The following is a 23,319-nucleotide window of genomic DNA, read 5'->3' on the forward strand; positions in this document are numbered from 1 at the left end:
ACCTTAACTGACCACCAAATAATACCTGACGAACAGGTGTATAATCCCACCCGTTGCCACCAGTTTGTTGCCGGAAAAGATGCCAGAACTAAAGGAATTGCCATTTAAACTTTCTAATCATCTTGCGTTAGGAACTTTTAATTATCTGTTGAGTTTCTACGAATTCATTGTCATGGAAACACAAGCGGAAGCAAATGGCTCTGGCTGACTGATTGACACGAGTAACTTGCATTTCTGAGGAGGCGGCTATTTGTGCGGTCCAATTACAAAGCAAACTTGTTCAAAGGCTGTACTTCCTGGATGAAATTTGTAGCTTCCTAGATACTCACATGGAAACACGCAAAATAAGTTTGTGGAGGCGGGTTGCTTTAGCTGTCACACGTGCCTGTAGCTGGAGCTCAGTAAATTTGGATACAGCGATTTGAAGTATTCAGTAGCATAATGAAGATAGAGGAGGTGAAGAGTACAACTAAGACTCAACGTATTGCTGCCCATAGCCATGTGAAGGGTCTTGGACTGGATGATAATGGGGTAGCTAAACAGGCTGCTGCAGGGCTTGTTGGCCAGGAGAACGCCCGGGAGGTACTGCTTGTAATTAATACGCATGTGTTGTCACATAACGGTGAAAGTGTTTATAGAGTTAGCTTTACGTTTTATTAAAATTGTGTATAGTCTCAACGTTAACTCTTATCTGTTTACAGATAGGATGAGATTCGCTGTATCACAAGAGTCTAACTTAAGTTTACATGTACAAGCTAAGATGCAAAATTTACGGTAAACATAATGTGAATAAAATGACGCCAGTGATGTGTATACTATTAATGAATACAGAAGAACTGTTGTTGATAGTAGTAAAATACTTTATGAAAGTGTTCACGTAAGATTGCTAACACAACAAAAGGATGAAGTGACTTGTGATCTAATAACATAGAAGTAATTTGGAGTTCACAGGATTCTCCAGCCTTTCGAGGTTTACTTGTAACCTTATTTATTCTGTGTAGGTTTCAGTCTAAATTTAGTTATTTATTGTGCCCAAGCAGAGTATAGAGACGCCCAAAGGGCAGCAATAGAGTTTTAAGATTGCTGATGAGCAAAACTAAAATGATCACTCACCGATGGGAAGAAGCTGCTTTGTTGCAGAGACTGCAAAATACTTTTTTATTGATGGTATACATTGTGAAAGGTAGTACATTTTGTGATTCTGTATCTTTGTACCTAGTCATCTTTGTTACCTTCTACTGGAAGGAGCTCTGCTATGACCCAGGTGACCTGGCTTCAGTTAGTGGACCCAGTCCCAGCGAAGTTGAACAGGATGCATTTTTGTCAGTATATAGGTTCATAGGTTTATACTAGGCTATCTGCCCTAAGGCATTTATAAGCCTAGCCCAAATTATTGTGGCTTACGCCACCCCTTATATGAAAAAATACTGTGCCCATTAGTTTGTTGTGCCTCTGTCCAGCAGTGACCCAGAGATGATTCCCGGGGTAAACCTACGATCTCCCATCCACAGGTCTAGATTTCTCTTGAACAGAGTCAGCGAGGTGCTCTGCCTCACATGGACCGGGATTTTATTCCACAGCATAGGGAGTCTCTGAGTGATAAATCTATCCCTCCAGCACGTCCTATTTATATCCGTGCTAAGGTTTAAGTCGCTTGCTCTAGTGGTTTTGGTGGATTTGGATTTTGAGGTGGAGCATGTCCATTAATTCCGGGTTGGACATGGCCTTGTATGTCAGGCACATGTCACCTCTGAGCAGACGGTATGCGACTGAATAGAGCTGGAGTTTCTTCAATCTGGCAGCATATGACAGATTTTGGAGTCCCTTTATCCTTTTGGTGAGGAACTTTTGGGGTCTCTCCAATTGCTGCAGATGTCTGGTGAGATACATCCCGAATGGGGCATTGTACTCGATCATTGGTTTGATAAGTGAAGAGTACAGGGGAACAATGACCTCACTAGATCTGGATGTGAATCCCTTCATGATCAGGTGGGCAATGTAGAAGGTCTTTCTAACCACTCTAGCAATGTGAGTGTCAAAAGAAAGGCCACTGTCAACCTGGGTCCCCAGGTCCCTGATAACCTCTTCTGTGCTTAGTGGATTGCCACCTATATGGTAGCTTGGGGTTACCTTGTTTTTCCCAAGGGTATGACTATACATTTTTGGCGTTTAACTTCAGGCCATGGCTCTGGCACCAGCTATCTGTTTCAGTGAGTCCCTTCTGAAGGATATCCGTGTCCGATGCACTTTCCACTATGGCGCCCAGTTTGCAGTCATCTGCAAACTTTGTCAGCCAAAGTCCTCCCATGTTGGCCTGTACTTCTGAGAAGTAGATGCCAAACAATAGGGGCCAAGGACCCCCTGTGGGACACCACCAGGACCGCTTGGAGTCTGACACAGCCAGCAACTCTAACCCTGTGGGTTCTGTCCTTAAGCCAGTTTGCAACCCATCTTGTGACATATGGGTTTACATTTAAGCTGGTAAGTTTTTCTACAATACCGAAAGTGGGTATTGTGTCGAAGCCTTTGCAAGGTCAAGGTAGGCTGTATGGACTGCCTTCCTCATCAATGGCCTTGGTGACTATTTCAAGAAGTCGACCAAGTTCAAAAGGCATGATCTTCCCTTGACAAAGCCAAACTGGGTCGGGTCCAATGTCTGCAAGTCCCCTATATCTTTGTTTATGAGCTCCATTATGATCCTCTCCATAGCTTTGCAGACTAGACTTGTTAAGCTTATGGGGGTAATTACCAGGGTCCCTTTGTGGAGTGGGACCACCTTGGGCACGATCCTGTGGTAAGGCTGAGATTAAACAGCTGCCTTATGTACGGGTTTAATTCCTCATTTAGGTAGCACACTCAGCACACAGCCGGGGACACCATCCGTCCCATTGATGCTGTGTTTTTAGCTTTAGAGAGCAGCTTTCACCTGCGCATTTGAGATGTCCGGGAGGCTACACTCGGCTGGGATAGTTATCTCTCCTTTAGGGGGGGGAAGAGGGGGGTGAAGTTTGCACTGAACCTGTCTGCCAGTATGTTGGCAATGTCTGTGGGTTCAGTGATTTTTGTATCATTTTGGACTAATTCTGAGCATATCTGGGAGTTTCCACCCAGGTTCCTAACATAGCTGAAAAAGGCCTTATGATTGTCCTTTGAATCCATGGCAATTTTTCTCTCAAAATTGGCCTTAGTTGATTTTATGAGTGCTATTATTTTTTTACTAATAATGATCAGGGTGACTTCCCTTTATGGATTTTGTTCTATCATGTAATAGCTTTCTCCTCTTATTGTAAAGTTTGTTAATGGCTGGGGTCCACCAGACTGGACGCTTGCCCTTTGTGGAAAGAGTCTTGGTTTTATTTGGGATTGCCTGATCCATGCAGTCCTGGAGGTGTTCATAGAAGGCATTTGTAAGGGCTTCAGCTTGGGTTGTGGTTTCCTCTGACTCAGGGGCCTTGAAGGATACCACACCAGTCTTGAGTAGTGTGAAGTTTGCTTTAGAGAAGTTCTTCACTATGGTCTTTTGTTTGGGGTGGGGATGTGGATTTCCAGTGAGATTAGTTTATGATCAGATCTCACCAATGAGGATATACTTCCGTGTGGAGCATTTTGTCCCCATGTTTGTGACAATGAGATCTAGTATATTTTCTCCTCTCGTGGAACAGTGACTAGCTGTTCCATGGCATTTGAATTTATGAACTCCAGGAACCGCTGGGCTAGAAAGTTAGGGCTTGAGTAATGTTCCCAGTCTATATTCGGGTAGTTGAAGTCACCCAATATGATGGTGTTTGGAGATACATTTATACCCTCCAGTGTCTTCAGGAAGGCTGTGTGGGGTTCCTGAGTTTGAGAGGGTGGCCTGTAGCATGCTACAATTTGTAGAGCAGTTTTGCCTATGGTTAGTTGCACCTGGATGGTTTCGCTTCATGCGTTGCCACCAACCTGGAGGTGTGAGTATCCTTTATGAATATGGATACACCCTCCTTTTGTGGAGTGGTCCGGTTTGGGGCCGAACGCATGATATGAGGTAAAACCTAATAGTGCCGGGTGCTCTCAGGAGCCTTGAACCAGGTTTCAGTTACAGCACAGACATCGATGTTCTCCATACTGAGAAGGGCCTAGAGTGCGTGCATTTTGAGATTTAGACTTCTGGCATTGAGCAGCATTACCCTCAATTTCTTCGCATTTTGTTTTCTAGGGTGGTAGGTTTAGAATTTGAGCCTTGCCTAAAAAGGCACTATGGGGTGGCAAGAGCCTTAGCCAATATCCGAATCCCAGGGTGACAGGTGCAAGCCAGCGTGGCTTGTCAAGCATGTCATCCCAGGCAGACAGACACTGGATCCCCTTTGAATGACACCAGACATTAAGCCAATTGTTAAAGCTGATCATCTTGTCTCTATATTGTGGCATCATTCTTGGTGAAGGAAGGATACTGCTCAGGGTTAGGGTCATACCTGCCTGGGCTACATAATCAGAGAGCTCCTCTATGTCTCTTTTCATGCAGTCCAGGGAGGTACGTCAGGTCGCTCACACCAGCATGGACAATGACTGTGTCATATTTGTACTTGCTGTGGAGTGACCCGAGTGCTTGTGTTATGTGGCGATTCTAGCCCGATAGGCAGCTTACTGTGACCCTCTCCTTGTTCAGCCTGGTGAGTGGGACGTCAGTGTGTCTGACTATGGAGTCACCTATGACAAGTATGTTTGGTGTTGTATTTGGCCTTAAGGGCTGTGACTGCTTTGCACACTGCTTTTGTGGTTTATGTGTTGCTTGTGGGGTGTCTTGAGGTAGCAGTTGTTTGGGTGTCTGCTTTGGAGGCCTCTGCTGTTTAGGTAAATTTTTACTCAGAGCCTCGCAGGAGCTATTTGTGTGTTTATGTGTTTGATTCAGTGGAGTGGTAGCATTATGTGAGGCTGGTTTTGTGGTGTGTGTAGTTGCCTTCTCCTCCTGTCTGGTCTTGCCAGTCCTGAGTTGAGAGAGCTCAGCCTCCAGTTTGGCTAAATAGCTGCATCTCGCAAGTATTTGTGTTATGTGGGAGGAGGAGAGGGTTGTCTGTGTACATGAGGCAGTTATAACATTGCCTCAAGATTCCCAGATTCACCAGCTGGACCGGAGAGGAGATTGACAACTGACCTTTGGACATGCTAGAATAATATTGGGAAATCCTTAATTGAAAACAAGGGCCAGTGGGGAGTGAGGGTGTAGTGCTTTTAATTTTTAGTGCTGACTTATATAATTGCTTTAGTGAGCAAGTGCCAGGTAACTTGAGTGCAATGTGTTACAAGTAACTAAATGCAAAAACGACAAACAGTAACTTTCTTTTAAGTGAAACAAGGAAATAATATCTGTCTTTTGGGGAACGAGTTTGTTGTGTGACAGGAGTTACAGTCTCATAATCTGTATTAATAATTATCAAATAATATGTGACAGACAAGTGTATAATTCCACTTGCTGTTTCCTTTGTATATGGATAGGCAGGGGCTATGGTCTCACAATCCGTACTGCTGTATCCTATTAATATGGGAATGGCATTTAGCTTTAACAGCATAGCCAACATCTGCCACATCCAGATGAGATTTACACTGTGTAGCTTTGGATTAGAGCTATAGTCGCCAGCTCGACAAGATTTCACCCATCTCAGACTATGCCTAGTGCTTTGCAGTGCGAGCTTAAACACTTATTGAAACTTGTAAGATATTACTTTGCGTAGACACACAAACACTATTTCCCATGAGGAGTTAATGATGTACCTCACCAGTACCCCCCTTCCTGTCTTTGTGGTAATGCTCACACCAGCTAGGGCACTCTAGCACATCAAAAGCCAAATTACCACTTACCCATAAAATAAGTCAACTTTAAAATACTGGCAACAAGCATGTAAACTCAGACAATAAAACTCTTTACTTCAAATAAGTAACATTAGGCAATGCACTCTGTAAAGACTGTGATGTAAGCAGCTATAAACCTGTGCAAGAGGAATACACAGTAGATGATAAATGTAATACAGCAGGCAGCAACAAGGTAGTATCCAGTTTGATAATGCAGTTTAGGGCAAAGAGCACTGGGTTTATGAAAACGGACATAAATCATTAATAATATTCTATACATGTTGCATGATTTGCAACAACTGTAATGTTCATGAAAAAGTAATTGCATTTGCTTTTTACCAGTTCGGTCTAAGGGCTGCAGTCTTTAGAGTGTTAGGTACTGTAGTCTTGCCAACCAGATTGTTTGTTTATACAGTTGCACTTGAGATGGGACATTAGGTAGGTTATAATAAAAAACTTTTTGCATCTCTCAGGTTTGCATTATATTGGGTAACAGTGATGTCTTCATCTCCTGCAACTTGGGATTCTTCACTTACAGGCCTCTAATCTGTGAGGGTAAGAGACTAGAGCTGTGGCTTTGAGGAGTATTAAGGAGGGGTTTTGGGACACTGCTGATGTGAAATGTCTCCAGGAGGAACCAAAAAAAAAATGCTGCTTAAACCTTTTGTCCTATGATAGCAGCAGGGTTAAAGTGGGAGAAGCAAATCCTTGCAGGTATTTTTTTCATGCATTTGTGAGACAAAGCATTGTGTTAGTGGCCTAATGCAATTGTTTGGCATTTTTGATAGGTTGAATGCATGTCTTGCATAGCTTTGTACTTTCTGTTAATGGGCAAGTTGTCTTCAGCACTTATCTGTCATACTTGTACTAAATATAAAATGTGCAACGAGCTCTAGTTTTGGTCATTAGCTACAGCCTTAGAACTTTTTTTTTCCTCTTTTTATTATTTGCTTTCTAATGCTCTGTTCTGTACATAGAACATTCTATACATGTTCTGTATGTATAGATAGTGTTGTGATTTGAGGTGAAAAGGAAAGTTGGACACAAGTTTACATGTACAAACTAAGATGCATGAAACAAAAGAACTGCTTTTTTAAATGTTTTAACTAGACTGTAATATGCGAGTAGGTGATTACTAGTGGTGATAATGCTCTTGGATTGTGTATTATTCCTTGTTCATGCTCTGTTTTGTAGGTTGTGACAGGTTTGTGTCCGAATGTTTTCTTTACCCACTTTACAGTCACTAACTTAATACTCTGGGGCACAAGCAATCATTAAGTACATGGTGGGAGTCACTGTTTGGCACACTGATTTGCTTCTTTAACATGCAACAATTTTTTATAGTAGAGATATTTTAAAGTAGGTACAGTTGATTACTTTAGCAAACATCATATCATTTGTGAGTCTTTGTCTGTCTTTGGCCAGCAGTATATCATTTTGTGTGTCTGTTGGTGTATTTTTGTGGGAAGTATTGCCGCATTACTTTGGAAAAGTCAAGGCCTATTTTGCCCTTATAAATCTGTATGCTGTTACATGGAGTGTGCTTACGTGATGGGCTTTAAGGCACAGTTTGTGCAAAACATGCTTTTTCTGATTGAATATAAGCTTCATGTTTACAAGAAGCTGCCTTTACACAGTGGCACTTACTGGTGCATTGTATACACGCAATCATCAGAAGTTGAAATTTCCTTATGAAAAACACCTTAGAACTTTACTTCAGACCAGCGATACTCACGGGGCAACTAGTTTACACGATGAGCAGCATTTACGCATTTAGTTAGGACTGTGTAGGTCTAACCTACCTTGTTATAGCACCCAGGGTGTTTGCTGCTCAGAGGGCATCTGGTTTGGCACTGGGCAGCATTACTGGTTAGGTTAGCTGCATATTACCCTAAGTAAGCACCCTTCCCTCATCCAGTTACAAACTCCTTCCACTCCTATTCTTTCAAGTACACATTAAGACCTGCAACCATGAATGGGCACTTTCCTGCTATGTCTGCATCCATCTTGGTGGACATGGCATCCTGAAACATTATAATTGCCTTATGTACATTGACAACCACTTAATTCCTTAATCCATTTAATAGTATTATGTGAGAGATGTAGTTACACATTGACACCGGAGGCTAGACTCTTGCATATAGACACAAAGCAACAAACAGGCTGTCGACGACTCGCACACATCACTCATTGCATCCACAAAGGACCACATATATACGACACCCATATGTGGAGGTACTCGCATGTAACTTACCCAAACCTCAAAGGTCTCTCAGGTGCAGTCGTCAAACTCAACATGCACACAGACAAGACAATTCCCATCACAAGACTACATTGTGAGAAACACTGATGTTCCTCTTACCTGGCTGGATAAGGGGAAGTTGATGGTTAGTTGTCCAGGATTCAGCAGATTATGCAAGCATGAGGGTCACTTGCCCCTAAGTAGTTGGATTATATGGAGAGAGACTTGATTGAGCTCTAAGAGTATGTGTCATGGGCAGGTATAAGCCTAGAGTTTTTTTCCCATGCTGACCACCATTTCAGCAATAAAATCCCTCCGGGTTCTGGCTCTTACAGCATCTGTGGTACTCATGATAATTGCAAGATTTCATATGAGGAAAATCCAATGGTGGCTAAAATCTTTTTTTTTTTTTGTCCCAGCTCCAACATCCCCTGACATTTCAGATTCCTGATTTGGTATTTGTGAACTTTCACTTACGGATCTGATCCTCATACCGACTTGGCCACCTTCCACAGAATCCACAGGAGCCTATATGAAGATGTGGACAAAATGGTCAGATCAATCATAAAGGCTCAGTTTCAGATGGGGGTATTTCTACCTCTTCTCCTCGTGGATCCGAGTCTGTCCCTTCTACTACTTTTCTCCTTCTCCGATCGTGTTTCAGTTTCGGCGCCCCAGGACAGTAGTTTCCCAAGGGATTCGGGGTTGAATCAGATGGCTCTTGCTTCCTTGACACAGACCGTTACCTTGACTGCCAGTGCTCTGAGGTCCTATCCAGGATGTTGCAGCCAGATCAGAGGGGCAAGGATAAACTCTAGTATTTTTGGATCTGTCCCTCGGCCCTTGACAGTGCGAGCCTGGTTCTGTCTGGGAGTCTAAGTTCTGGTGAGCGTCCTCCAACTTCCTCAGGAGCTTCGGCTTCTAGGTAGTTTGATGGGATCTCCCTATGACCTTCGGCCTTGCAGGTTATAAAAAAGGCCTTCTCTGTTAGAGTGCTGGACCCTTTGACTGCTGCTCCTCCCCATGTGCCTTCATTGGATTGGGACCTTAGATCTGTCATTTTTGTCCATGGTCAGCCTGCCTTGAAGGACCTTCAGTCTGTTCCACCTGACATGGCCCCTTCCAACTCCTCTCTTGAATATACCATGGAGGAGATCCAACAGAAGAGGACGTGCAAAAGGAGGCACTTGGACTCCCCTACAGAGTCCCTCATGGAGGATATGGATTACAATGAGGGAGGGGGGTCTCCCAAATTGCCACCGAATGATGTCTCCTTCGCAGACATCTTGGAGATCTTTAAGTTGAAAGGTGGCTGATCTTCCAAAAACCCATCTTTGGAGGAATCCATAATCCTGGAAGCCTTCGGGGGAAGGGCCATCTACATCTTGAGTAGTCTTCCTGACGGATGCTGTTAGAGACCTTGTCGCCCGTTGGGCCTGGAAGGAGCTGTACACCATAGAACCAGTACCAAGATGACCAGACATATTTTTCCCAAGGAGGATCATACTTTCTGTAGTAAGGGTATCCCATCTGATGCTATGGTGGTTGTAGCCATTACCAGGAAAGATCCGTCTGCCAAACAGGGAGTTCAGAGCACTGGACAGGTTAGGGAAGCACACTTATGCTTCAGTGACATTTTCGCTGAAAGCATTCAAGTATCTGACACATTTTATTCACCTTCAGAGAGACATGGTTAAAGAACTCTCTGAATACTTGGGTGGGTTGCCTGCCTAAGTAGGAATTGGATATAATTTCTCCTAAGCTCACCACTCCCATAGCAAATTCTTCTTCCATGAGGCTCATTTCCCACTCTGCAAAGGATCTTCAAAGGCACCTGGCACCAACATTGTAATAAGCCGCCATTCTTAGATGAGGCTTTGTAATTTTGCGGAGCTTTTTAAGGCGTCTTTTGTCAACGCCCCCTTTGATGGTTTTTCGCTGTTTGGACCATCAGTTAAGGACACCCTGACCCGCAGAGAGCAAGAAAGTAAAACCTTGTCTGCCATGGGGATTTCCACCCCTCAATGAACCTACCCAAGAAATCAAAGGGGGGCTAAGAAAACTTGGTTATGCAAGTCACAAGGTTCTTTCCCTGATTTAAAGTGGAGAGTACTCCTCCAGGGGCAAAGTAGGAGGGTAGAATGGGAGACTCTGCCGTAGAGGCAGAGGGGGACCACAAAATCAGGGCTTCAGGGAACCCTTTTCCAGCAAGTCCTTTCAGTACTTTTAAAGCACTACATAATTTGTCCTACTCTGGAGGCAGTCGGGGGCCAATTTTCTCTGCAGTCAAGTGCCTGGGCCCAAGTAATTATACGTGCTTGGGTGCAAAGCATCATATCCAGAGGCTATTACGTTCCCTTTTCTCTTCTCCCACCAAATATTCCCCAGCCAGAGGGAGTTGGCAGTTACCAAAATCATTAAGCTGTTGCAAAGGAGAGTCATCCAAGAGGTCCCAACTGAACAGAGAGGGCCTGGAGTTTACTCCAATTTCTTTTTGGTGCCAAAGAAAACCGGGGACCTATGGCCAGTTTTGATAGGCACTCCAGAAGTCATCTGCGCTTCCACCTGGGAGCCAATCACTTCCAATTCAGAGCCCTGCCCTTTGGTTTCACCACAGCCCCTCAGGTATTTACCAAGTGTATGGCACTGTATGGTTGGCGCTGCTGCGGTAGCATTGTCCCCTCACAGTAAGACGTTGTCCTGTTCGATTCTCAGCTAGAGAGTCTTCTGTGTGGAAACGTGCGTGAGTGGGTGTACCTTCATTGAAGGTTGTGCGTCAGGGCCGGCAACTCGGCACGTAAAAATCTACTGCCAGTCATTAGCGGACCGGAGTTCCACTGTGACGACCCCTAACCGGGAAAAGCCGAAAGACACAAAAATGGCAGTGGTTGCAACTCCTATCTGACTGTAAGGGTTTCAGGTATTCCCATACTTGATGATTGGCTCCTGACTGCTCCCACTCGGCATCAACTTTCTCAGGCCAGGGACTATCTTTTACCAGCTGTCACAATTCCTAGGCATTACCATAAACCTGGACAAGTCACAACCACTGCCGGATCAAACTTTGGAGTTCATTGGAGTCTAACTGAACCCCATTACCCAAATAGCTTCTTTGCCACAGCATTGCATTGACACATTGAAACCTGAAGTTCAAGCTGTTCTGAATCTTCCATCTCCTCGTGCCAGGTTGATTCTACGAGCACTAGGGTCCATGGCAGCTGCTGTACTTCTGGTTCCTCTAGTCAGATACTATATGTGCATTCTTCAGTGGACATTATGTTCAATGGTCAGTTCTGCATCAGTCCTTATCTGTTCCTGTCAGACTGACAAACATTTGCAGTCCCATCTGCAATGGTGGAATCGGGTAGATCGGACATTCGGCTGACCTTTCACCCCCCCCATTCACTGTGAACACTGACAATTCCCATCTAGGGTGGGGGGGCATTTCCAGGGGAACATGGTCTGAGGCACATGGACTGTGTTGGAGACCAGTTTGCATATCAACATCTTTAAGATGGGAGCTGTTCTCTTATTGCAAGCCTTTCAGGAGGCTCTCCCTCTAGGGACAGTTGCTGTTCACACAGACATGTCAGTCTGGTACATCACCAAGCAAGGAGGAACCCGTTTGTACCTTCTCTGCAGAGAGATCATGAGGATTTGGGAATGGGTGATCTCTTCAAACTGTTTTCTGCTTGCAACACATGTGCCGGAGAAATCCAGCATGCTAGTGGACAGGCTCAGCAGATCTATACTGATGCCCCATGAGTGGTCCCTCAATCAGTCAGTGGCAAACAAGATATTCGACTGTTGGCGTCTCCTCTGCAGCTACCGCATTGTGTCTCCTTACAACAAATGCAGCAGTTACTTTTCTCTGATCCCTCCTTCAGGGAGATCCCAAGAGATGGTCTGGTCCAAAACTGGACTCCCGGTCTCCTTTGTTTACCCTTCTCTACCTCTGATCTCAACATTTCTCCAGAAAGTCAAAGGGTTGAAGAGCATGGTGAGCCTTATTGCCTTCCTCCGGTATGGTTCCCCTTCCTCTGGTCTCACCTCAAACATGCTCCATGGATACTGGAACCCCTGCCTGGCCTCCTTTCTCACATGACACACTTGGACTCTACACTAAGCACTCAAGTTAACTGCATGGTTTCTCCAGTTCCCATGATTGCTAGGGGGTCCAGGTTCTCAAAGCTATCAATTTGGCCTTTTCAGAAAGCCTCTGCTAAAAAGGTGTATAAGAGTAAGTGGAAAAGATTTTCTCTTTGGGCTACCAATGTTTTTTTTTTCAGTTCATGTTCTTTTGATTCTGTCTCTTCTGGAATCTTTATGTAAGCATGATTCTAGTTTTGCGACCATTAAGCTCCAGTTGGCAGCCATATCCACCTTTCATTCAAGATTCAACCAGGTTATGTAAAGCCTTTGTGAAAGGTATTTTTCTTCTTAGACCTCCAATCAAGGACCCAACTCCCCATAGGATTTGACTGTTCTACAAGCCTTAACCCAAGCCCCTTCGAACTGGCTAGTGATTGTGATTTGAAATATTTATCCTGGAAGTCAGCTATATTTGTTACCACTCCTTCAGTGAAAGGGTCTCTGAATTGGAAGCTCTTTCATCCATAGGATGATACTAGGCTATTGGCACGGAGGCCCTTATAAGCCTAGCCAATAACTTTGCCCATGTTCCCTCAAAGTCAGCACCTGTTTCCCCCTGTCCAGCAGAGAGACAGGTGGGAACCCAGGGGTATATTTCCCTACATCATTTTTCACAAAGATAGGGTTTCTGTCCATACTAATCCTTCCTTCATGCCAAAAGGTTGCGACTACAGCTAATGTAAACCAATGCATTTAGTTGCCAGTGTTCTTTCCTAACTATTCCAACAAAGGAGAATACCTACTACATTACTTAGATGTTCACAGACAGCTACGTTTCTACCTCCACAGGACGAAACAATTCAGAAAATCAAAGCAGCTGTTTGTCTTGTTTTCACCTAATTGTAAAGGTCAAAGTGGATTACTAGTTGTATTTCCTTTATGTATGAGAAGAATGTTTTGAAAGTCGCGTTGTCCTCAAAAAGCCCATTCAACAAGATCCATTGCTGTGTCAGCAGCTTTTTCCTCTCTGATTCCTATTGATGATATTTGTGCTGCGGACACTTGATCTAAGTCTCATACCTTTGTGACCCATTATAAGTTAGATATGGTATCCAGGAGCAGAACATCCTTTAGTTCCTCAGTGCTCTGGCATCTTTCCTTGAGGCCACTCAAGAAGTCATGTAGCTGGGGACTCTGACTCAGTGAAGCAGAATGGGAAGGACAACGTCAGATTTTAGTTATCTGTTTTTTCCTCTCATTCTGCTTCACCTTCCCACCCAACCAGCCCCTCCAAAATGCTTTGGTTCTAGAGGATCTGGAACATCCTTTGTTGGAACCTATGTTCCAGGTTGAGCCCTTGGTTCCTTTTTCTTCTCTACTCTGTTTATAGTAGCAGCAAACTCTATCTGAGGAGGTTGGGCTAGGAGCAGAGGATTGAGGGTAAGGGAGGAGCTTTAACTTGGAAGCTGAAGTCTGTGGAAGGCAGCTGAGTCTGTTCCAAGGGTTGTATCCATAACCCATCAGTGAAGCAGAATGAGAAGAGGACAACCGATACAAAGTTCTGTTAAGTACATAACTAATGATTTTGTGGGGTAGGAACTGAATTTCTCACAATTCAGGTCGAGTATTCTTACTTTCTGCACCAGCGCAATCCCATCACAACAGACGCCTTAGACGTTACACAGGGAGCAAGTGTCTATGGGAATAAAAGGGCAGGGTCTTTGGAACAAACGAGAGAGACCAAAACACACAAACATAAAAGAAATGTTGGGTTTTATAAATGTTTTCAGTTTTCTCAACCATTATATGGGCCCAGATAGCTCTACAAGTATTTACAGACAACATCGCAGTGATGTGGTGCATAAACAAGGGGAAAGGGATCTTGCCTTCTGTGCAGGCTGCTAGTCTGGGATACAGCTTTTCAGCACAAATTCTATAGCATCTTGCACACTGTCAGAGGAAAATTGTGAGGCAGACAAGCTGAGGAGGATAAAGACAGACCCTCATGAATGGAAACTGAATCAGAGGGTCTTCAAAAAATTGATCCAACTGTGGAGAACACCTCCAAGTAGATCACAACAATCAGTTGGCAAAATTCTGTTCCAAGACTCCTTGCAAGAAGGCCTGGAAGATGGATGCATTTTCTTTTCCTTGGATGGATACATTCCTGTATGTGTTCTCTTACTTTTCACTAATGTCTAGGGTCATCTTGAAGGTTTAGAGGGACTCCCCAAAGATCACTGAGTCAGAAGGAAGTCACCAAAGACAACAGTATTTCTCCCTTCTTTTGGAAATGGCCAGGGGCTGTCGCCACAAACATCCTCACAAACTGGATTTACTCGGACAAGATCGGGGTGTTGCATGCTGACCTCAAACAGCAACAACTGACTGTCTGGGTGATCATGCCTTAGTACTTTTTAGGCACTAGGATGTCCAGCATTTATTAATGGGGAAACAAGAAAGCTGGCTAGGAAATCCTATATTAGTAAATGAAAAGTGTTTTATAGTTGACGCCAAACAGCTCTACCAGTCTGCCTTTCCCCTCCAGCTTCAATGTGCCCCCCCTTATGCTTATAGGTGCTGTTTCTTTCTTCCTTCTGTAGTGTTACCTTGTCTTTTCCTCCACAGCAGTTACACCATCCTCTCACTCCCTTTCCTCTTTTCCCATGACCTCCCCCATTTGAAACATTGCTATATTGCCTGTAGTATTATTGGTCTTGGCATGTCCCCTTCACTTTAAATAGTCGCTAACTAAACTGCCACTCTGTTACTCTGCCACTTGCTCTTCTACCTTTTCTTCTGTTTTCTTTCAGACTATCCTTCTCTGACGTTTTATTTTTTTCAGTTTTTTTTGTCCTTGACACTGCAAACTCAGTCTTTCCCTGCCCAGATACTGAATTGTTTCAGTGATTGTTTATTTTTTCAGCCTGTCGAGACCTGGGCCTATGGTGTGCCTTTACTAACTAACTTGCAGTCTTCCTTGACATCGAAATTAGAAACATGCTATAACAAGATGGCTAAATTTGCCACACACAGTCACCATTCTATTCACCATTTTTTTGCCCTAAAAATTACAATGGCTTGAATTCCCTCACTATCTAGTACTCCTTCAGCTCACAATTGCACACAAATTTATTTATAAACCACAGGACTGCCCTGTACTTAACTCCTTACCCTTTACAACCCCATTAGGCCTCTTAATCTGAACAACAACTTTTTTAAAGTTCATAAACCTGAACTACCTGCAGGCCAATTATACTCTTGAACCATTGCCAGAAAATGGAATAATTCAACTTCCTTTATCCACATACAACAAAGCCCACACAATTTCAAAACTGAGCTGCGTAATCCTCTCCTCTCCAACTGAACGTGTAACTGCTCAGTTCTTTCCTCTGACATTGTCATGCGGCCGGCCCAGCTATCTGGAATTTTGTAAATAATTGTCATTTGTGAATATTTATATGATTTATACAGAATTGTATGTTATGTACTGAGCCTCCAAAATGTAACCACAGCATACCCTGCTGGAACATAGAAGATTAACTTGCAAAACTTCAAGAAAATAAGCTGAAATTAAATAGTTTTATGAGTGTGTTAAAAGTTAGTTTCAATGCAGCAAGAAGACAGGATGTCTAGAACTAGGGTGCCTTCTGCATTGTCTTGTAAGTGTTTTATATCTGAAAGTGATATATTTTTCACAAGGAGATGTAAAATGCTACAATGAGGGTTTAGTTTGGGAACTTAAGTCAGGTGACAAAAAGTGATGTCGTCCAAGCTAATCCAGCAGTAATATTTGATATTAATTTAAGAACTTTCTGAGAGAGAGACTGGGCATTTTGTATTTTGTCTTGGACCTAGCAAGAACATCCACTCCATCATCATCATCATCATCTGCACTTCTGCCTGCGTGTTCTGCAAGTAAGACTTTGGGCATAGTATCTCTTTTAGATATAGATAGGAATACAGTAAAGATTAGTTTAGATGTTTTCTGTATTTATTTGAGACTGTCCTGCAATGTTGTTTTAAAATATTTCCTGTGATTTTGAACTCTGAAGGTATTGTGTTGATTATTGTTTTGTTCTTTTATTATTTATTATTAAACATATTTATTATTAAATGTATTTAAACCTATCTTTGTGGCTTTTATTTGTTAGACATTTAAACTCGTAAGAGTACTGGTATATGTATTTGGTGATGCTGTACAGGCCACTCCTAATAGCCTGGCTCTTGGTCAAAACTACCATTTGGATTAATAGTAACAGTATACAGTAGGGTTAGACAACCTTTGTAAGGGCCTTGTAGTAGCTGATAAGAGGGATTGGTGGCAGTGGAAACTACCTTTTTATAGTCTGGGCAGAAGGGGGCATAGCTAGTAAACCTATGTCAGTCTTCCCCAGGTGTGTGTGTGTCTGTTTTTGTATATAAATCAAATCTTGATGTGTGTGTGTGTGTGTCAGCTACTTGAACAGGGATGCGAAGCAGTGGTTGGACAGAGAGTGCTTGAGGCCTTGGTGTGCCCCCTCAGCTGAGATCTTAACCCTTTGCTAGTGGGTAGTCTTATTGGGGATCTAGAGAAAGAGGGAGAAACCAGCCCCAAACTGAAACTGATCCCTGTGTGCTCTTAAAGGAAAATTGTACTTTAGTGTGTGTCATCTTTCCAATGTGTGTATCCCCTAGCTGTTGCCAGTGTTGAGGACTGAGGTTCCTTGATTACTGGGCGTGTGTAGTGCTGTCGCAGAATAACTTAATCTATTAAATAAATCCAAATCTGGTTATACTCTAGTTTCTGCTCCAGTAGTTTGTTTTCCTGATAATTTCTTACCTTCTTAATTCCACCTCTCGCTTTCTATTAACTCACTAGCCTCTTTCCCATTTACTTTCCATCTTTCTTGCTTTTATTCTGCATCATTCCTCTTCATTCTTTCATCTCTCTGTTTACTCTCCATTCCATTTACTTTTCCTCCACCACCACCTCTCTTCTTCGTTCTCCACTTTTGCCTTCCTCCGTATGTTTTATATAAATACACACAATGTATATGCATATATTACACACTTAAGATAAACATGCACACACATTGGGCCGGATTCACGAAGGCTTGCACGGAGTCTGAGAGTAGTGTAAGACTCCATGCAGCCTTTGCGATCCAGGAACAGCCCAAAGTCCGTGTAAGAGACGAGCTAAAACTGCTCTTACACTGAGTGGGCGTGGATAAGCTAATCACCTCACTTGCAGCCGAATAGCATGCAAATGAGGATGATTAGCGATCCAGGAAGCCCAGAACAGCCCGTGTAAGAGCCGTTTTAGCTGCAGAAATGTACTCGGTTGACAACTGAGTATGTTTCTGCAAAAACTGCAATGGAGCCATGTCAGCTCCAAATAAAGGGTGCATATGTGTCAGGCAGCATGCCAGTGGCCAAATATGTGGCCATTGGCAAAGTAACCTGATGCAAATATATTAAAAATATAATTTTTTTTTTTTTTCAGCGATTGCCGATGTTTAAACCCAGCGCAGCCCCGCGCAAATGGGCTGCGCTGTATAAAATATAAAAACGAAGGTTTTAAACCCACAAATGTGGGTTTTATGCAATACATGGAATGTCAATGCAGGGACCAGCAGACCAAAACCAACATGGCCACCGTGTAGTGGTTGCTAAGGGGGGAAGCTGAGTCTAAGAGATGTAACTAAGCATTAGTAGGCAATCTGATGCAAATGAGTGTTAGGATACCGAATTCCACTGTCACATAGCAAATGAGCACAGTCTGAGTAGTGTAAGAGTTGCAGAAGGGGGAGGAACAGAGTAGGAGATAGGTGACATCACAGGGGGAATGGTAGAAAGAAATGCAGTTCATTGGAGGTCAGAGTTACATGACAGATGTCAGACAGATATCATGGAAAGAGGTGTGCCACTAAATAAGCATGAGAAAGTCAAGAAATGGGAGGTGTACACTGTTGCCTACACCAAACTTTCTTGCTGGATGTGTATGCGCGCCATGAAGCGTGAGTAAGGCAGTGTGCGCGTGTGTAAGGCAGACTGAGCATGTGGGAGCGTGTTGGGAGATGTTTAACATTGTTTGCGTGGCCGTGCACGCGTTTTAATCCGAATAAGCAGATTCTGAACCGTGTAAGTATGTGTGCGCACGTGTAAGCCACTGAGCGTGTTTCTGCTGGTTTACTCACGGCTCCACCCTGAGGAAACAGAAAGGAAAAAGGAAGCAACAGATTTAGTAGGAAGCTAGCAGGGAATACTGCTGGAGCTAGCAGCTGAAAACAATTAGATGCAGGAAATTACACAGGCAGAATAGTAGCCCAGTCCAGCACTTAAAACTCTGCAAACAGCAGTGCAGGATGTTTCTCTCAAGAGACACTGCAAGACAGGAGTTAAGTTATCAGAAGTGAAGACTGAAAAAGCTGAACTCTGAGCAGAAATGTTAGGGGCTGCCATAGCTGTCATAATGAGACATAGGCGACTTGCTGAGGGTGGTGACAATGCAGATGGTGCCAGACAACCCACAGTGAGGAGACGGAGAAGAGTGTACAGGCCCAGGGTCACCTACCACGGGTTACATGAGCTGGAGATAGAGCACTATAGAGTGGACAGAGACCTCCTGCAGCAAATAGTGGAGCTGTGCAGGCCACGCCTCACACACAGAACCAACAGAGGGGAACCCATCCCAGTGGAAACCAAGGTATGTGTTGGCCTAAGAATACTAGCAACAGGTACCTTCCAGAGACCAACTGGTGATATGATGGGGATGTCATAGGTATCAGCCTCCAGGGTACTGCACCAGTTCCTGGATGCCATGTCAGCACATGTCGGTGATCATGTATATTTCCCCAATGCCCGTGAGGTATTGGCCAGCAATATGCGTCTCTTCCAGCAAATAGCGGAATACCTTGAGGTAGTGGGTGCAATAGACTGCGCGCACATACGCATCAAAGCACCAGCCAGTGAGCGGGGTAGGGCATACATCAACCGCAAGGGCTTCCCCTCCAACTGCCAGGTCGTGTGTGATGCCCAGGGCATAATAATGAATGTGTGTGCTGGCTGTCCTGGGAGCTACCATGATTCCCACATCTGGCATTTGACGCAGCTGTACCAGACATTTGCCAATGGGGACATCCCACATGGACACCTAGTGGGGGATGCAGGTTATGCACTGGAGCCGTGGCTGATGACATCCATCAGAAACGCACACACACCTGAACAGGAACGCCATAGAGGCACACGCACAAACACGTAATGTAATACAGCGTGTGTTTGGGCTGCTCAAGTCATGGTTCCGGTGTCTGAATACATCTGGTGGAGCCTTGCAGTACACACCAACTACATGTACCCAAATTGTCATGGTATGTGCTATGCTACATAATATGATCTTGCGAAAACAGCTGCAGCAGGACCAGCATAGGGCCGGGCCAAACAGCCCCCCCACCATTGCCAAGGCCATCACAGGCAGAGCGTGACTTGGAGGAGGAACAACCTGAGCCTGCCCCAGTAGGCAGAAGGAGGCGTGCCCAGTATGCCCTGGCCTTGGCAAGGAGGCAACGCATAGCACATACACTGGCTCAGTAGGAACCCTGGGAATGATACCCCTCTCTGACTCACTCGTATAGTAACAGGGATGCCTAACATGACACAACGTGCTCTCAAACATGTACAGGGAAGTGTAATATGCGCATCCGACAGGCAGCCCTGCAGCACCACCTGAGGCATGAATGCTATGTGTTAAGTAATGTAACACCATGTACTATATGCACACCTGAGGACCCTGACTAACATCCTACCCTCACCAAGCATCATGCCGCAACATGACAATGAGATGATCAAGTGCAATAATTGACGGAAGTATCACAGTTAGTCAAAGGGGATCCAATGTGTGCCAGTCTGGGATGACATGCTGAGCATGACATGATGCACCACCTGCTAGGACTGGCGTGCACCCATCAGTGCAGGCCGTATGGATACTGGCAAAGGCTGTTGTTACCCACAGTGTGCCCTGAATAGGTAAGGCTCAAAACACAAACCTATCTCCATAGGTATCAGAAGGGATAAGAATAAGATAAGGGATAAGTCGAAACAGCAAGATGCATGCAGTCTAAACTCACCCAGTATGGAGAATGTTGATATCTGCGCTGTAACAGAAAACTGAGTCAAGGCTCACAACAGCACCCTAACACTACCAGGTTACACCTCATACTGTGCTGTACAGCCTCAAAACACGGAACAAGCTACAAAAGAAGGGTGACTAGCAAGAATTGTCAAGGATAACCACACCCCCATGTTGGTACCACAACAAAAAGCAGCATGGACTAGCTATGGTCAAGTAACAGTGGTTAAAACTGCCCCCCCCAGTTTATAGCCTGCTACAGACTACTCTCCCAACACCAGGAACTGCACCTGGCCTATGCTGGAATACATGAATATATCAAGTCCTCCAAACCACATTATATTGGGTGACTGAAAATACCCAGACATAGACTGGGAGCATTATACTAGCTCCAACAGTGCAGGACAAAAGTTAATAGAATCCATAAACCAAAAGGCCCAGGAACAACGTACCACTCCCACAAGAGGGGTAAGCATACTGGATGTGATAATCAGCAACATGGGTACTGGATGGCAAGATGAGAAGTGTATTGATCACTGGTAAAACCAGACCATAGAGTAATCACACTGGGTATACAAATCTTGACCACAGTCCCTGCCCAGAAAACCACGGTGGAAAACATGTGTTAAGCAATATTGCACTCCTCCAAACTGATGTGGAATCCATTAAAGGTCCTGTGCAGGTGCAAAATATGGGCCACACCTCAGAACCTGTAATACAGCCATTCCATGAACACTGCCAGGAATGCTTGGATTATGCAGTCCTAAATTAAAACAAGACACAATGCCATACACGCAGGAATCTGGCATGGTGGACACCAGCCATAACCAAACCATGCAAGAGAATGAGGAAGCTACTACATGATAGAGAAAACATAAACAATGAAGTAATCACTGATCAGTAGTATGGCAATAAAATCTGTCCACACATACAATCCACTAAGGCCAGCCACAACAAGTTGAATCTGTGAATCCTGAGGCAATGTTACACCTGCCCCAAGTACACAGACAACCCCCAACTCCACCCAAGAAATACAAATATATGTAAGAGATGCAACCATCTATCCAAACTGGAGGCTGAGCTCCCTCAACTCATTACTCCCAAAACTAGTCAGGAGGAGAAGGTAACCACACACACCACAAACACAGTCCCACATAGACTTATCACAAATGCAAACCAAACACATAAACACAGAAAAACATTCCCGGAGGCACAAATTACAAACACAGCACACCAACAAAGGCCTCTAAAGCAGACACCCAATCAAACAACCTCCAAACATAGCACATGCAACACACAGTACACAAAGCTGGTGTGCCAAACAGTCACAGGCCAGAAAGAGAAACAACATGCCTGATACAGTTGTAATAGGTGACTCCATAGTCATATTGTGAAGTATGGACATTATACACAGCAGGTTAAGCAAATTATTACCAAACACTGGCACATTTTGACAAGCGATTCAGTGATTAAGGACAAAATCCCCCCTGTACCCAATTTTGTGTATAAGACAGGTAATAGCCTCAAAAGGCTTATAGAAATAAGGCAGAGTGCTATACAAGACACAAAGACCTTCAAAAGGGGTACTAAGTGTGGAGCTGTAGTTATTGTAAGTATATACGAAGGCAAAAGCATAGTATTAAAGGACAGAAATAGAACTAAGGTTCATTTTAAACATGGTAATTGTTTAACTAGACATGTGGTATATCTAGCTATTTGTGACACATGTCAAAGTTATTATGTTGGAATGACGCACGGCTTTCTTAAAATAGAATTTATGACCACACCTATTGCATTAAGAGAAACGATACCAATAACGCATTGTCCCGTCACATACTCAATAGCGAGACATGCACGGGTTTTAAATTTGGTATTTTGGATGTGGTCAGTAAATCCTAGAGGAGGTAATACAAAGGCCATTGTGGGAGAAAAAGAAATCAAGTGGCAGCTGCGGCTTGAGGCTGCCACACCACCTGGCCTAAATGAAGTAATTCCTACTAAACCCTTAGTGAGGGTATAATCTTGATTTTGTGGAAATATTGAGGCAAATAAAAAAAAAAAAAAAAAAAAAATGTTAGATATTATACAAGATAAGCTATCACTATGTATGTAACAACAGTTATTGTGTTGGTTGATTCTTTTTGTACTGCATTTTATCAAATTATTTATCAAATTTTGTATTTTTTTTAGTATAACATATATATTTTAGTTATATATTTTTTAATCCATAACAGCAGTATTTGCACATACAGTAATAATATGATTCATTTGTGAATACTGATGTGTTTCCAAGTTATATTTTAACAACAGCACATTATGCAGTAAGTTTGCAATAGAGTTAAAGGATAAGATGGTTAATCAAGTTTGAGATGGATATTTTACTGCATAAGTGATGCATAGGGTTAAATGTATGTAATTGGGTAATTGTTTTTAGAAAAAGGCAGGAAATTAAGGTATTTAAAGTGTATTCAAACAGTTTGTCTGATGTTCTGAAGAAATCTAGATTCACTAGATGAAAGCGCTCAACTAATAGTGTCATCGTTGGTGCATGGTTTTTTAATAAATGAAACTAACTGCAGTACTATCGTGGTTCCTGACTCGTTGAGCTGTGTTGGGCTTACAAGTTGTGAGTTGTGTTGTGGACTTCAGGAACTTTTGTGTGAGTGACTCCATAGTCAGACACACTGCTGTCCCGCACACCAGACTGAACAAGGGAAAGGGTACAGTAAGCTGCCTGTAGGCTGCCACAATACGCCACATAACAGAAGTATGCAGGTCACTCCAAAGCAAGTAGAAATATGATGCAGTCATAGTCCATGCTGGTGTGAATGACCTGAGATGTACCTCCCTAGACTACATGAAGAGAGACATAGATGAGCTCTCTGATTATGTAGTCCAGGCCGGTATGACACTCACCGTTTGCAGCATCCTACCCTTACCAAGAATAATGCCACAGTACAAACATGGAATGATCAGTCATAGCAAGTGGCACACTTACTGGTGTCATTCCAAGGGGATCCAATGTCTGTCTGCTTGGGATGTCATGCTTGAC

At 43.6% G+C, this 23,319-nt stretch overlaps 1 protein-coding gene across 1 annotated transcript in view; it reads left to right on the forward strand.

Annotated features, from left to right (window-relative positions):
• Nucleotides 1-297: 297 nt before the first annotated feature.
• The window catches only part of RUVBL1 (RuvB like AAA ATPase 1), an 876,627-nt gene continuing 853,605 nt past the window's right edge, over nucleotides 298-23,319 (forward strand). The window contains exon 1 of the mRNA XM_044078536.1: nucleotides 298-582. Coding sequence (XP_043934471.1) covers nucleotides 442-582 — 141 coding nt within the window. The 5' untranslated portion in view covers nucleotides 298-441. The remainder of the gene's footprint in view (nucleotides 583-23,319) is intronic.

Source organism: Protopterus annectens, chromosome 7.part1 (assembly GCF_019279795.1).
Source record: "Protopterus annectens isolate FY-2018-M chromosome 7.part1, PAN1.0, whole genome shotgun sequence".
Taxonomy (NCBI): domain Eukaryota; kingdom Metazoa; phylum Chordata; order Ceratodontiformes; family Protopteridae; genus Protopterus; species Protopterus annectens.